Source organism: Capricornis sumatraensis, chromosome 2, assembly GCF_032405125.1.
Source record: "Capricornis sumatraensis isolate serow.1 chromosome 2, serow.2, whole genome shotgun sequence".
NCBI lineage: Eukaryota > Metazoa > Chordata > Mammalia > Artiodactyla > Bovidae > Capricornis > Capricornis sumatraensis.
Window position 1 is genome coordinate 82,982,542 of NC_091070.1, and position 16,322 is coordinate 82,998,863.

General features: G+C 38.6%; 1 protein-coding gene across 2 annotated transcripts in view; it reads right to left on the minus strand.

Moving 5' to 3' along the window:
- The window catches only part of LRRC49 (leucine rich repeat containing 49), a 155,654-nt gene that overhangs the window by 125,255 nt on the left and 14,077 nt on the right, over positions 1 to 16,322 (minus strand). For both annotated transcript variants that reach the window (XM_068965868.1, XM_068965867.1), the window contains exons 6-7: positions 6,333 to 6,399; positions 217 to 360 (exon numbers count right to left, since the gene is read on the minus strand). In XM_068965868.1, coding sequence (XP_068821969.1) covers positions 217 to 360; positions 6,333 to 6,399 — 211 coding nt within the window. The remainder of the gene's footprint in view (positions 1 to 216; positions 361 to 6,332; positions 6,400 to 16,322) is intronic.

Sequence of the window (16,322 nt, forward strand, 5' to 3'; positions counted from 1 at the left end):
CTCCTAATTTTACATTTATCTTTTAGAATGGAAAATAACATACTATTTCCCAAACCATAATATTATAAAGCTTAATAATTATATCCACAAGTTAAATTCAGAAAAAAACTAAATTACCTTAGACTCTTACTTTACAGAAAGCAATGCTATAACATTTATTTCATTCCCTTAAAAGAAAGGCCAGAAATCACATAATGATTCCATATTAATACTCACCACAAAAGTAATTTGATTGTGTCGCAGGTTAAGCTCAGTTAGTGAATCCAGCCCATTAAGATTATCAACGTGACTTAAAAAGTTTCTGGCAAGATTTAAAACTCTCAAATCACACAAATGATTGACATTTTCAATTTTGGTAATCTGTTAAAAAAAATGAGGCAGGGATGATTAGCAGGCATAAATCTCAGAGGTGCATGTTATAAAAATAAAAGATCCAGTCATGGGATTCAGTAACAAACATATTTATATAAAGACATTTCAAAATCTATTTCTTGTTTTCTCTGTTATAGATATTATGAAGTTACTTAATTTGTGAAAATTAACTAAAGGAACACATCTTGTAATCTGACCATGGTAATTATTTGAAGTATATTTTACCAAATAATCAATAAGCACTCATTTGGGCATCTCCAAGCAACAGCTAGAACAGGACATGGAACAACAGATTGGTTCCAAATAGGAAAAGAAGTACATCAAGGCTGTATATAGTCACCCTGCTTATTTAACTTATATGCAGAGTACATCATGAGAAACTCTGGGCTGGATGAAGCACAAGCTGGAATCAAGAAGCTGGGAGAAATATCAATAACCTCAGATATGCAGATGATACCACCCTTATGGAAGAAAGCAAAGAAGAACTAAAGAGCCTCTTGATGAAAGTGAAAGAGGAGAGTGAAAAAGTTGGCTTAAAGCTCAACATTCAGAAAACTAAGATCATGGCATCTAGCCCCACCACTTCATGGCAAATAGATGGGGAAACAGTGGCAGACTTTATTTTGGGGGGCTCCAAAATCACTGCAGATGGTGACTGCAGCCACGAAATTAAAAGATGCTTACTCCTTGGAAGAAAAGTTATGACCAACCTAGACAGTATATTAAAAAGCAGAGACATTACTTTGCCAACAAAGGTCTGTCTAGTCAAAGCTATGGTTTTTCCAGTAGTCATGTATGGATGTGAGAGTTGGACTATTAAGAAAGCTGAGTGCCAACGACTGATGCTTTTGAACTGTGGTGTTGGAGAAGACTCTTGAGAGTCCCTTGGATTGCATGGAGATCCAACCAGTTCATCCTAAAGGAAATTAGTCCGGAGTGTTCATTGAAAGGACTGATGTTGAAGCTGAAACTCCAATACTTTGGCCACGTGATGCAAAGAACTGACTCATTGGAAAAGACCCTGATGCTGGGAAAGATTGAAGGCAGGAAGAGAATGGGATGACAGAGGATGAGATGGTTGGATGGCATCACTGACTCAAAGGACATGAGTCTGAATAAACTCCACGAGTTGGTGATGGACAAGGAGACCTGGAGTGCTGCAGTTCATGGGGTCACAAAGAGTTGGACACAACTGAGCGACTGAACTGAACTGAACTGAACTGCCCAACACTGAGCCAGGTTCCCAGGAAGGTAAAGAGAAATATATGTACTAGCTGCAAAATAGACACTGTAAGCCTAAGGTAAGGCATGAGCTCACAATGTTTTGACCAAACAAGACTACCCTCTGAGAGAAAAGACAGAGAAAAGAAATGATACCAATTCTCCCTGTTCATACTCCATTTATACTGCAGGATCCTGAAAGCAGTCAAGAGTCTGAATGGAAAAGGAACTAGGAACCCCAGGAGAGGGTGAGGATAGATATTCTTTATTACTGAAACTGCTTAAGAGAGGAGACAGATAATGTTGAGTCAGGGTACAATATGGTGGACACTGGCTGTTTAGAACAAGAGGACTTGAACTATAGACTATACCCATGTACATAAGCACTGAACTGCAGCAGAGGAATCTGAGTTGCACAAGTAAGGGTAAGTTAAAGGGCATGGCCCATGAAGTGATGAGAGTGCAGCATGACTTTAAGCCCCACTATTGTAACATAGCAAGAATAGCACAAAACAGGGTGAGTTTCTACATGACCCAGAAGTAGGGCTTCTTGGGAGGGCTTCATCAACCTTTTAATCTAACAGACTTAAGTAATATCGAGTTATTCATAACATTTTTTTTCCCAGACATTAAAATATATAAATTTCACAGTCACTGGAGATTAATTTTCTCATCTGTATTGCCATCACAATATTATTTGAAAATTTCTATTTAACATTTCAAAGCAGATATTGGCTAAAATAGCCTTTTTTAAAGACTTAAAATACATTTTCTATGATATTATTTAGCCCTTCTCTTACATTCAAGAAATACCATCTAGATTTTGTCTAGATTCAAGAGGAGAAATGTAAGTATATTTATTGCAAACTTAACAATATAAAAGATGAACTATGACCATGCTTTAAAATTTGCACTGAGATTTTTGGTTTAACTAATAATAAAATGAAAACAATTGAAATCTGTAAAAGAAAAAAACAAGGTTATGAGTATTTGCAGATGACAGAACTGTAAAGACACAGAAAATGACATTTAAAAACTAAATAGGTGACAGAATTTAAAATGTATAGAATCAGCAAAAAGTAAAATGGACATTATAGGAAATCAGTAATATCAACATAAGCTTGAGAAATTCTACTAAAATACTAAAAAAAAAAAATAGAGATAGGTATATGAAAAAGCAATATCTAAATATATACATGTATATGTTTTATATATATAAAACTTCTCTGAACTCAAGAAAGATAAATACACAGACTGAAGGGGCACATGACCTGTGTATGATGTCTTCCGCCTTCTGCTAATAATCTTGGAGCACTTCTTTTAGAAAACTACCTTTCTCCAATTTCATTTGGTCCTGGTGGGACTTACAATTAGGATGCCTACATTTTAGAGTCCCTTTTTAGTTTGGTGACTCCGAAAAGAAATGTTGTTAATTCATATTGGGTATAAATCTGTAATTTTAAAAAAATCACTGGGGATGTTGTTTAATTTCTTGCTTTGCAAACTGACATGGCAGAATTGGCTGGAACATCTCCGACAGAATAAAATTTGTTACTCTGTTGCAGCCATGGACAAAGTCACAGGAACAGAGCAAATGACAGAATCTTCAAGCAAAAGGTGGTATATAGTGAGAGCAGAGTTCTTGATCAGTTAATAAATTTCACAGCAAGAAGAAGAGAAGATAGGAATGTTCAAAAGCCTAAACTTAGGTCACACTGATCAGAGAGGGTCTTAAGGTAGACAGGAAAGCTTCTTAATACATCTAGGAAAGGTGATCCTCCATTCTTTTGTATGTGTATAAGAGTGACCCAGATTGCTCTATCTGGATAAAGACGACCTTCTTATTAAACAACACTGAAAAGAAAGATGTCTGCTTTCAGGCGAGCAATCACAGAAAGGGCAAGCTCTCCCTGAAGGAAAAGATGTCACTGAAAGAACAGATTCTTCTTGAAGTATGTTTGTGTCCATGTTAAAGCAAGCATTCAACAGGAGAACATTTTCTGCTAGACAAAAAAAAAATCTAGGTTGTAAATTAAGAATCAGTCTCCCATATTCCTCTGTATTCTCTACTACTCACATACAATCAATTGCTAAATCTTAATGTTTTTACTTAACTATTTATCCAATCTGTCCCTTTGTTACACCCCTATTGTTATTGCTTTAAGTCACTTCTCACAAGAATTATTGAATTTGTCTCTCAATTGTTCTCTACCTCCAGTTTCGCCTCCCCTCTCTTTCCATTCCCCAATCTGTTTCTTGAACACTATCACTATTCCTCCCAATGTTTGCACATCAAAAGACCAGTTACATTTCATTTTACAATGTACATCATGTATCATTATTATTTCCAATGGAAGTAAATTCAAACTATAAAAAATATTCACTTAATAGTCTTTTAGTTTTTAAACTATCTGATGCTATTTTTTTAGAGTTGCACATTGTTTCAACTTGAGTTGAAACATCCCCTGACTTTTTGGTCACCAAGACTATCTTTGCCTTGAAATACTCCAAATTTTTGCTTACTGGAGTTAAAGATTTGAAATAAGACTAAGATTTCCACTTAAAATTTCTTTCTTGCATTCACAGAATCTTGAGAAATAATTTGTGTGGTATAAATAATTTAATTTTAATACACAGACTGTCACAAACATGCTGGAATTATAGAACTCATAATATAGGTCAGTTAACAAGGAATAGAGCATTTTTAATCAACATAATGTTGGTAAATAATCCCTATACAAGATATATAGATCAAGTGATATGTTATTCATTTACCAGTTGCTCTTATAGAGATCTTGTGTAATGCCCATGAATTCTTAAAAGTATATTATCATATGAAAACACATAAATGCTTATACATTTTAAAATAAAGTTAGGAAAAATATTGCTACCATAAAATGTTTCACTTATACTTATGGACAATATTTAAAATAGTGGGATAAATAAAGACAAAATAGCAATTTCTTAGTACTGCAAATAAAGCACTCCACAATCTGGCCTTATATATATCTCTCTTGCCTCATCTCTCACCATCCCCCAACATGTGCTGAATTCTCTAGCAGTAAAAAAATACTAACCATGTTATTTTTAACCTCAGTGCTTTTGTATATGATATTCTCTTACTGACAAACACTTTAATTCTTCTTCCCTTCTACCAACATCTAACTATTAATAAAAGGCTAACTTTCTCTCTGCTAGAAAGACACTAACCAGCCTGCAGGGCTGGATAGTTCCTAGGCCATCAAAAACCCTCCCTCTGTGTGCATATATGGGCAGACATATAGATGGAGCTGGGACCCCAGCCGCTAGCTGACCCCAGCCACTAGCTGACCCCAGCCGCTAGCTGATGCGGCCTATCCAGTTCTATCATGGTTTTATTAATAACATTCAGTTTTCAACAAAACACTTGGCATTAACAGCTATTAGAGCACCCAGAGAGATTACACTGAGGTTTATGTCTGACCAACTGCAAGTGGAAAACCTTGTTCTTAACAGGCAGGGACTCCCAGATCATCCCACAATGTACACTTGCCACCTCAGGAGAGGTTCTACCTTCTGCATGAGTATGTAGCTCATGTAGTTATTTAGAAATAAGTATTCATATTGAAAACACTAAAATTTAAATGTAAGAACAAGGGGTTAAAAAAACAGCCAAGATGCTCTGAGAGAGAAAATAAGGAGGGGAATATAACAAACCAGACACAAATTAAGACAGACAAATATATGGGTAGATAAACTGATCAAACAGGATAATGATCCCAGGTTATATAGTAATCAGGGAAATATAAATCCAGACCATGAGGGGTTACCCCTTTACACCAATTCAACTGGCAAAATTTAAGAAGTATGACAATTCCCAATGTTGAAAAAGATATGAAGCAACAGGATCTATTATGTGTTACCGGTGGGAGTATAAACTGGTACAATCACTTTGGAAAACAATTTGGCATTATCTTTTAAAGTTAGACATTTAAATAACCTATGACCCATCAGTTCCACTCCTAGGAATATACCCTAGAGTAATATAATGTATGGGAGAAACATACATAAGAATGTTCTTAGAAGTGTTATCCGAGTAGAAAACAAAACAAAAAGATGAGCAAACAAAAAGGAATCAACTCAAATGTCTATCGATAATAAAATGGAGAAAAATGTTTTTGTATAATCAAACCATGGAACATATAACAATAAACATAAACTACAATTACATAATCAAAATACAGAAATCTCAGTAACATAACGCTGTATCAAAAAAGCAAACATTAGATGACAATCTATAGTGTGACACCTTTTTAAAGTTAAAAGACAATACTACTAAACAATATATTATTTAGACACATGTATATGTGATAAAACCAACTAAAAACACTCACAAAGGAATGATAAATGTGAAATCCAGAATAGTGGTAACTTGGAATAAAGAAGGAACACTTAGGTAGAGGAAAATCAATAGTAATATTCTAGTTCTTGGTTTGGGGTTGGCTATTAAAGTAATAAAAGACTAAATAAAAAACAAACTAGGCATAACTACAAGAATTCTAAATGTTTTTGTCTTATCTGTAATTTGCTGTTGAGAAATTCATGTAAATAGACTTAATACCTTAATACCAAAGCTAATCTCAGTGAATCAGTAAAGTAATTCTGGAAAAATTCAACACAAGTATAATTATTAAAACTTCTATGCCAAATTTCCTAGAGCTTTTTCAAAAGAGTAAGTCACAAAAGGGCTTTAACAATACCTGATTTCCATGAAGGTCCAAGACATCTAAGCTCTTTAGATTCTCCAGATTTGAAATTTTCTTAATTCTGAAAATTAGAATAAGCAGAATGGAAATACAGATGCATCACATCTATTGCAAATAAAAACAGTCTAAGGCATGACTTATTTTAATTTATTCTTTCTCTCCACATAGATAGATACATAGATATAGACACAGAAATACATATATACAGAGAGAGAGAGATCGTATATAATTGCATATATTTAAAAAACATATCTCCATTGATTTAATTGTAATGTTAAAGATACGGTCCCACTAGGGGAAATGTTCCAAAGACAGCTTCAAAGTGCTATCTTTAGGAAAGAACAATTCTACTTCTAGGAACTTTAGCACAAGGCACTTATTCAAGGCAATTTCCTTCACCTTGCTGCTACTACTGCTAAGTCGCTTCAGTCGTGTCTGACTCTGTGTGACCCCATAGACGGCAGCCCACCAGGCTCCCCCATCCCTGGGATTCTCCAGGCAAGAACACTGCAGTGGGTTGCCATTTCCTTCTCCAATGCATGAAAGTGAAAAGTGAAAGTGAAGTCGCTCAGTCGTGTCCGACTCTTAGTGACCCCATGGACTGTAGCCTACCAGGCTCCTCCGTCCATGGGATTTTCCAGGCAAGAGAACTGGAGTGGGTTGCCATTGCCTTCTCCTTCCTTCACCTTAGAATACAACTTAAATCCCTCACCTCAGTCCTGGAGTAACAGGCAAATTTGGCCTTGGAATACGGAATGAAGCAGGGCAAAGACTAATAGAGTTTTGCCAAGAGAATGCACTGGTCATAGCAAACACGCTCTTCCAACAACACAAGACAAGACTCTACACATGGACATCACCAGATGGTCAACAATGAAATCAGACTGATTATATTCTTTGCAGCCAACGATGGAGCAGCTCTATACAGTCAACAAAAACAAGACCAGGAGCTGACTGTGGCTCAGATCATGAACTGCTTATTGCCAAATTCAGACTGAAATTGAAGAAAGTAGGGAAAACCGCTAGACCATTCAGGTATGACCTAAATCAAATCCCTTATGATTATACAGTGGAAGTGAGAAATAGATTTAAGGGACTAGATCTGATAGAGTGCCTGATGAACTATGGATGGAGGTTCATGACATTGTACAGGAGACAGGGATCAAGACCATCCCATGGAAAAGAAATGCAAAAAAGCAAAATGGCTGTCCGAGGAGGCCTTACAAATAGCTGTGAAAAGAAGAGAAGTGAAAAGCAAAGGAGAAAAGGAAAGATATAAGCATCTGAATGCAGAGTTCCAAAGAATAGCAAGGAGAGATAAGAAAGCCTTCCTCAGAGATCAATGCAAAGAAATAGAGGAAAACAACAGAATGAGAAAGACTAGAGATCTCTTCAAGAAAATTAGAGATACCAAGGGAACATTTCATGCAAAGATGGGCTCGATAAAGGACAGAAAAGCTATGGACCTAACAGAAACAGAAGATATTAATAAGAGGTGGCAAGAATACACAGAAGAACTGTACAAAAAAGATCTTCATGACCCGGATAACCACGATGGTGTGATCACTCATCTAGAGCCAGACATCCTGGAATGTGAAGTCAAGTGGGCCTTAGAAAGCATCACTACGAACAAAGCCAGTGGATGGCATTCCAGTTAAGCTATTTCAAATCCTGAAAGATGATGCTGTGAAAGTGCTGCACTCAAGATGCCAGCAAATTTGGAAAACTCAGCAGTGGCCACAGGACTGGAAAAGGTCAGTTTTCATTCCAGTCCCAAAGAAAGGCAATGCCAAAGAATGCACAAACTACCACACAATTGCACTCATCTCACATGCTAGTAAAGTAATGCTCAAAATTCTCCAAGCCAAGCTTCAGCAATACATGAACCGTGAACTTCTTGATGTTCAAGCTGGTTTTAGAAAAGGCAGAGGAACCAGAGATCAAATTGCCAACATCCAATGGATCATGGAAAAGCAAGAGAGTTCCAGAAAAACATCTATTTCTGCTCTATTGACTATGCCAAAGCCTTTGACTGTGTGGATCAGAATAAACTGTGAAAAATTCTGAAAGACATGGGAATACCAGACCACCTGACCTGCTTCTTGAGAAATCTGTATGCAGGTCAGGAAGCAACAGTTAGAACTGGACATGGAACAACAGACTGGTCCAAATAGGAAAAGGAGTACATCAAGGCTGTATATTGTCACCCTGCTTATTTAACTTATATGCAGAGTACATCATGAGAAACACTGGGCTGGAAGAAACACAAGCTGGAATCAAGATTGCTGGGAGAAATATCAATAACCTCAGATATGCAGATGACACCACCCTTATGTCAGAAAGGGAAGAGGAACTAAAAAGCCTCTTGATGAAAGTGAAAGAGGAGAGTGAAGAAGTTGGTTTAAAGCTCAACATTTAGAAAATGAAGATCATGGCATCCGGTCCCATCACTTCATGGGAAATAGATGGGGAAAGAGTGGAAACGGTGGCTGACTTTATTTTGGGGGGCTCCAAAATCACTACAGATGGTGACTGCAGCCATGAAATTAAAAGATGCTTACTCCTTGGAAGAAAAGTTATGAGCAACCTAGACAGCATATTCTAAAGCAGAGACATTACTTTGCTGACTAAGGTCCGTCTAGTCAAGGCTATGGTTTTTCCAGAAGTCTTGTATGGATGTGAGAGTTGGACTGTGAAGAAGGCTGAGCACCGAAGAATTGATGCTTTTGAACTGTGGTGTTGGAGAAGACTCTTGAGAGTCCCTTGGACTGCAAGGAGATCCAACCAGTCCATCCCAAAGGAGATCAGTCCTGGGATTTCTTTGGAAGGAATGATGCTAAAGCTGCAACTCCAGTACTTTGGCCACCTCATGCGAAGAGTTGACTCATTGGAAAAGACTTTGCTGCTGGGAGGGATTGAGGGCAGGAGAAGAAGGGGACAACAGAGGATGAGATGGCTGGATGGCATCACTGAGTCGATGGACGTGAGTCGGAGTGAACTCCGGGAGTTGGTGATGGACAGGGAAGCCTGGCGTGCTGCAATTCATGGGGTCGCAGAGTCGGACACGACTGAGTGACTGAACTGAACTGAACTGAACTGAACTGAACAGTCCTCAAGGCCCTAAACTGCCTGGCTGACTCTTCCTTTAGCTTATCTCCTTCCATGGCTTATCTCCTTCTCAGGCTTACCCACTCAACTCTGCTCCAGCCACAGGGGCTTTCTTGCTATCTCTAACTTGACAAATTCATTTCTGCCTTGGGGTGTTTACCCTTGCTGTTTCTTCTTCCTTAATGTTCTTTCACCAGAGCTTTACATGGTTTATTTCTTGCCATTATTCAAGTCTTGGCTCAAACATCTTCTCAGAGCAGCCTTTCCAGGTGACCCTATCGAAAAAAAGCTCTCTCTTCCTTTCCATCACTCACACCATAGCCAAATCCAGAACTGTATTACCAACCCATTTTAATTTATAAAAATATTTATCATACACCTATTATGTCCTACTGTAGTGTGACTATTCTTCCTCTCACGCTTATCTCCCCACACCACCCCCTGCCCACACTACTCCATTAGGACCAAAACCCCCCTCTCAGTCTGCTTTCTCACATCTCTCTCCTCGCTAACACGGATTATTTACTGTCTGAGCCACCAGGCAAGGAAAAATAATAAAATATATTCGAGTAAAAAACAGATCACATAAAAACCAAGTTCTAAAACTTACATGTGAGTATAGAATGGTGTATTCAGTGTTGATAACCAATGCTTGGAAACAGGCAAAGGGGTGAATGACTGTCCTTTCAGTGTTGTATCAGAGCACTGTCAGCAAACCTACCTAAGGATCATCTATTTACAACTGACTAGAGCCCAAACTCTGTAAGTTATATACTAACTTGTAGAAAACTAGTAAGATACCAATGTGACCTGAAAGCTTTTACTTAAAAAGAAATTCTCCCATCAAATGGAAGTGAACTAGAAAAAGACAAGGCTCACTCATCACTCAGCAACTACAGACCTCTAGGGACGTACCACAGCTTGTCTCTGCAGGCCACATTATGTGCTGATGTTAGAATAAGGACGCCACTACAGGATCTATATGAGGCCTGGCTTCTCAGGTGTCAAAGAGAAATCCTTAAGTGAGATACTTCAAGAAATCAAAAGGAAAGGAATATGGAATTCCAGGGTCTAGTGGAAAATTCTGTTATCTATAGAACTGGGTGATCACAAGAAAACCCAGCGAAGTTCTGGTCATAAACCTGTGAACATCAGGGTACCAGAAGATCTCACAAAGGTAAACAGAGGATATAGAAAGCAGAAGAGAAGAACTTCAACAGTAAAGTGGTATAGAGGGGTTGGGAGTTCTTTGGTAGCAATGTAAACTTCACATATGGAAGCTGAGCAGGATCTTTCTATCTTTAAGCAGAAATCTTTTTTGGATCTGCTTGAATTTAAAGGCATATGGTTGCACTGGATTTTCATATGTCGTTCCACCGCCTTGGACTCAAAGACTACAGTGCTTTGAGATGTGCGAGGGAGTAAATGTTATTGATTTAACCAGCAGGGGGCAACGAGTCACCCAAAACAAACACAAGGAGACAGGGTGATGGATGTGTTTCTCTCTTCAGCAATCCTCAGCCAGTTTGCCTAATAACCACTAAAGTACGGCCTCAGTATAGATTTGCATCTTCAAGGCTCACAGGCTCCTTGCTGAGATAAAGTCAGCTGACTGGAGTAATACGGTAGGGGTCAGAATTGCTTGTACTGATACTTCAAAAATATGCAATTTGGGAGAATGTGGAAAGTAGTCTTCTGACACATTTTTTTTTAACTCCAGAACACTAAAAGTTTTAGAACTATTTAATAGCTACGTTATGTGAAAAATGAAGTGTGAGCAAAAGTAAACAAAAAACAGATGGAGGAATAGAAAGACAGACTTGTATCTTCAAAGAACAATATATATATATATATATATATATATATATTTCCAAGAAGCCAGATAAGCTGAAAAGAAGAGACAGGAATGTGGAGAAAAGAAAACCTTCACACACTGTTGATGGGAATATAAATTGGCGCAGCCACTACAGAAAATGTTATGGAAATTCCTCCAAAAATTTGAAATAGGGGACTTCCCTGTTGGTTCAGTGGTTAAGAATCTGCCTGCCAATGCAAGGGACACAGTTTGATCCCTAGTGCAGGAAGACATCACATACCATGGGACAACCAAGCCTGTGTGCCACAACGACTGACCCCACTCTTTAAAGCCCATGTGCTGCAACTACTGAAGCCCACATGCCCAGAGCCTGTGCTCCACAACCAGAGAAACCACCACAAGGAGAAGCCCTTGCACCACAACAAACAGTGGCCCCCACTCGCTGCAACTAGAGAAAGTCTGTGCCCAGTAATGAAGACACAGCTCAGCCATAGAGAAAGAAAGAATTCTAAAAAAATCTAACATGGAACTACTATATGAAACAAAAATTCCATTTCTGGGTATATATCTGAAGAGAAAAGCACCACTTAAAAAGATACGTGCACCCCTATGTTCATTGCAGCATTATGTACAATAGCCACAATATGGAAGCAACCCACGTGCCCATCAGTAGCTGAACCGATAAAGAAGATGTAGTGTATATACACATGGAATATTACTCAGCCATAAAAACACTGAAATCTTGCCTTTTGCAACAACATGGATGGACCTGGCAGGTATAATGCTTACTGAAATACATCAGACAGAGAAAGGCAAAATGCCATATGATTTCACTAATATGTGGAAACCAAAAAACACAAGAAAACAGAAATGGTTATAGAGAACAAACAGGTGGTTGCCAGAGGGGGTAGTGAGAAAGAAATAGGTGAGGGAGATTAAGAGACACAAATTACCATTTGCAAAATAAATGAGTAATGGGTATGAAATGTATAATGTGAGGAATATAGTCAATAATTATGTAATATCTTTGGTGAGAGACAGTAACTAGACTTACTGTGGTGATCGCTTGGAAATGTATAGAAATATCAAATCACTATGTTGTGTAACAGGAGCTAACAGAGATCTGGAGGTTGATTATATTCATAAACAAAAAAAATCAGGAAAAGAAAGCAGATTTGTGGTTACCAGAGGCAGGGAATAGGTGAGAGGAGGGGGAACTGGATGAAGGCAATCAAAAGATACAAACTTTCAGTTATGAGATAAATACGTATACTAGGGATACAATGTACAATCAGTTCAGTTCAGTCGCTCAGTCATGCATGTCCGACTCTGCAACCCCATAAACTGCAGCACGCCAGGCCTCCCTGTCCATCACCAACTCCCGGAGCTCACCCAAACCCATGTCCATTGAGGCGGTGATGCTATCCAACCATCTCATCCTCTGTCATCCCCTTCTCCTCCTGCCCTCAATCTTTCCCAGCATTAGGGTCTTTTCATATGACTCAGCTCTTCGCATCAAGTGGCCAAAGTATTGGAGTTTCAGCTTCAACATCAGTCCTTCCAATGAACACCCAGGACTGATCTCCTTTAGGATGGACTGGTCTCCTTGCAGTCCAAGGGACTCCCAAGAGTCTTCTCCAACACCACAGTTCAAAAGCATCAATTCTTCAATGCTCAGCTTTCTTTATAGTCCAACTCTCACATCCATACATGACTACTGGAAAAACCATAGCCTTGACTAGAAGGACCTTTGTTCACAAAGTAATGTCTCTGCTTTTTAATATGCTGTCTAGGTTGGTCATAACTTTCCTTTCAAGGAGTAAGCATCTTTTAATTTCATGGCTGCAATCACCATCTGCAGTGATTTTGGAGCCCCAAAAAATAAAGTCTGACACTGTTTCCACTGTTTCCCCATCTATCTGCCATGAAGTGATGGGACCAGATGCCATGATCTTAGTTTTCTGAATGTTGAGCTTTAAACCAACTTTTTCACTCTCCTCTTTCACTTTCATCAAGAGGCTCTTTAGTTCTTCTTCACTTGCTGCCATAAGGGTGGTGTCATCTGCATATCTGAGGTTATTGATATTTCTCCCACCAATCTTGACTCCAGCTTGTGGTTCTTCCAGCCCAGCATTTCTCATGATGTACTCTGCATATAAGTTAAATAAGCAGGGTGACAATATACAGTCTTGACATACTCCTTTTCCTATTTGGGCCAGTCTGTTGTTCCATGTCCAGTTCTAACTGTTGCTTCCTGACCTGCATACAGGTTTCTCAAGAGAGAGGTCAGATGGTCTGGTATTCTCATCTCTTTCGGAGTTTTCCACAGTTTATTGTGATCCACATAGTCAAAGGCTTTGGCATAGTCAACAAAGCAGAAATAGATGTTTTTCTGGAACTCTCTTGCTTTTTCAATGATCCATCAGATATTGGCAATATGATAAATATAATTAACACTACTGTATGTTATAAGTGAAAGTTATTAACAAAGTAAATCCTGAGTTCTCATCACAAGGAAACAAGTTTTCTATTTCTTTCATTTTGTATCTATATATGAAATGATGAATATTCCCCAAACTTGTTGTGATAATCACTTCATGATGTATATAAGTCAAATCATTTTGGGGAGAATGGATATATGTATACATATGATTGAGTCCCTTTGTTCACCTGAAACTATCAAACACTGTTAACTGATTATGCTCCAATAGAAAATATAGAAGTTCTTTTCAAAAACCATTATGCTATATACTTTAAACTTACGCAGTGCTGTATGTCAATTATATCTTAATAAAATGACAAGAAAACAAAAACAAAGTCTACTTACTCAAGGACTAAAAGAAGGACCTAAAAGCCATGATACTAAAGAGTAAACGGAAGCTAGGTAAACAAATCAGAAACTCCAAGGATCAGAAACTAGTGAAGAAGTCTCTGGGAGAGACAATCAGGAGCACCTATGAGGAAATGCCTCAAATATATGAAAAGTTTCTTTTATGCCTCACTTTATTAAAGTGAATGCTCTGGTGGCATACTCCAGAGGCATATGTAACCTTGCAAAAGTCACTTTATATCTTCATTTCTTCATCTGTAAATAAGGGAGCTGATAACTGATCTCTGAGTTCACTCCAAATTCTAATACTCTATGATCCTGTAATTCCTCTAAATTCCCTCATGCTACCATAATGCTTAGCTTAACACTTGAGCCAACTGTGGTTGATAAACTACACTGATGGGAACTTTCAAGAAACCACAAAGAACAGACAAGAACCTAGAACACTGGTGCGTAATCTTGGAAAAAAAGTATTTTATGTTAATTATCATCAGACAGTGAGAATAAAAATTCAAAGTCCATGCTGTGGGGGTTGGGAAGGAACAGGGAGGAGAGAAACCAAGCTTAGATATAACGCTATATCTAAACTTCATAATATAAAAAATCAGTTTTGGATTTTGCTAAACAGTCTTTCCTGGTAACACTGTAAAAGCTATCCAGTAGAACAGAATGGAAAGAAAACTGTTGAACAAATCTCAAGGGAATTAGTCCAGAATTGAGTAGATGTACCAGTACTTTGGCCACCTCATGAGAAGAGCTGACTCATTGGAAAAGACTCTGATGCTTGGAGGGATTGGGAGCAGGAGGAGAAGGGGACGACAGAGGATGAGATGGCTGGATGGCATCACTGACTCGATGGACATGAGTCTGAGTGAACTCTGGGAGTTGGTGACAGACAGGGAGGCCTGGCATGCTGCGATTCATGGGGTCGCCAAGAGTCAGACATGATTGAGCGACTGAACTGAACTGAACTACACAACAGATTCTTCTAAAGGGAACTGGGGAAGTTCACATAAGATATAATATTAAAAACACACTGAAAATATCATCTGAGCAATAATCAGTATCACTAAATATCAGCAGGGTATTGGTTCTCAATAGACATCAAAATCTCAGTTCAGTCACTTGTTGTGTCCAACTCTCTGCAACCCCACGGACTGCAGCACGCCAGGCATCCTTGTCCATCACCAACTCACGGAGCTTGCTCAAACTCATGTCCATCAAGTCAGTGATGCCATACAACCATCTCATCCTCTGTCATCCCCTTCTCCTGCCTTCGATCTTTCCCAGCATCAGGGTATTTTCCAATAAGTCAGTTCTTCACATCACGTGCCCAAAGTACTGGAGTTTCAGCTTCAGCATCAGTCCTTATTCAGGACTGATTTCCTTTAGGATGGACTGGTTCGATCTCCTTGCAGTCCAAGGGACTCTCAAGAGTCTTCTCCAACACCACAGTTCAAAAGCATCAATTCTTTGGCACTCAGCTTTCTTTATAGTCCAACTCTCACATTCATACATAACTACTGGAAAAACCGTAGATTTGACTAGATGGACCTTTGTTGACAAAGTAATGTCTCTGCTTTTTAATATGCTATCTAGGTTGGTCATAGCTTTTCTTCCAAGGAGCAAATGTCTTTTAATTTCATGGCTGCAGTCACCATCTGCAGTGATTTTGGAGCCCAAGAAAATAAAGTCTGTCACTATTTCCATTGTTCCCCATCTTTTTGCCATGAAGTGATGGGACCAGATGCCATGATCTTAGTTTTCTGAATGTTGAGCTTTAAGCCAACTTTTTCACTCTTCTCTTTCACTTTCATCAAGAGGCTCTTTAGTTCTTCTTTGTTTTCTGCCATAAGGGTGGTGTCATCTGCATATCTGAGGTTACTGATATTTCTCCTGGCAATCTTGATTCCAACTTGTGTGTGTTTCATCCAGCCTGGCATTTCACATGATGTACTCTGCATATAAGTTAAATAAGCAGGGTGACAGTACACAGCCTTGATGTACTCCTTTTCCTATTTGGAACCAGTCTGTTGTTCCATGTCCAGTTCTAACTGTTTCTTCTTGATCTGCAAACAGATTTCTCATGAGGCAGGTCAGGTGGTTTGGTATTCCCATCTCCTTGAAGAATTTTCCACAGTTTGTTGTGATCCATACAGTCAAAGGCAATGGCAACTCACTCCAGTACTCCTGCCTGGAAAATCCCATGGACAGGGAAGCCTAGTGGGCT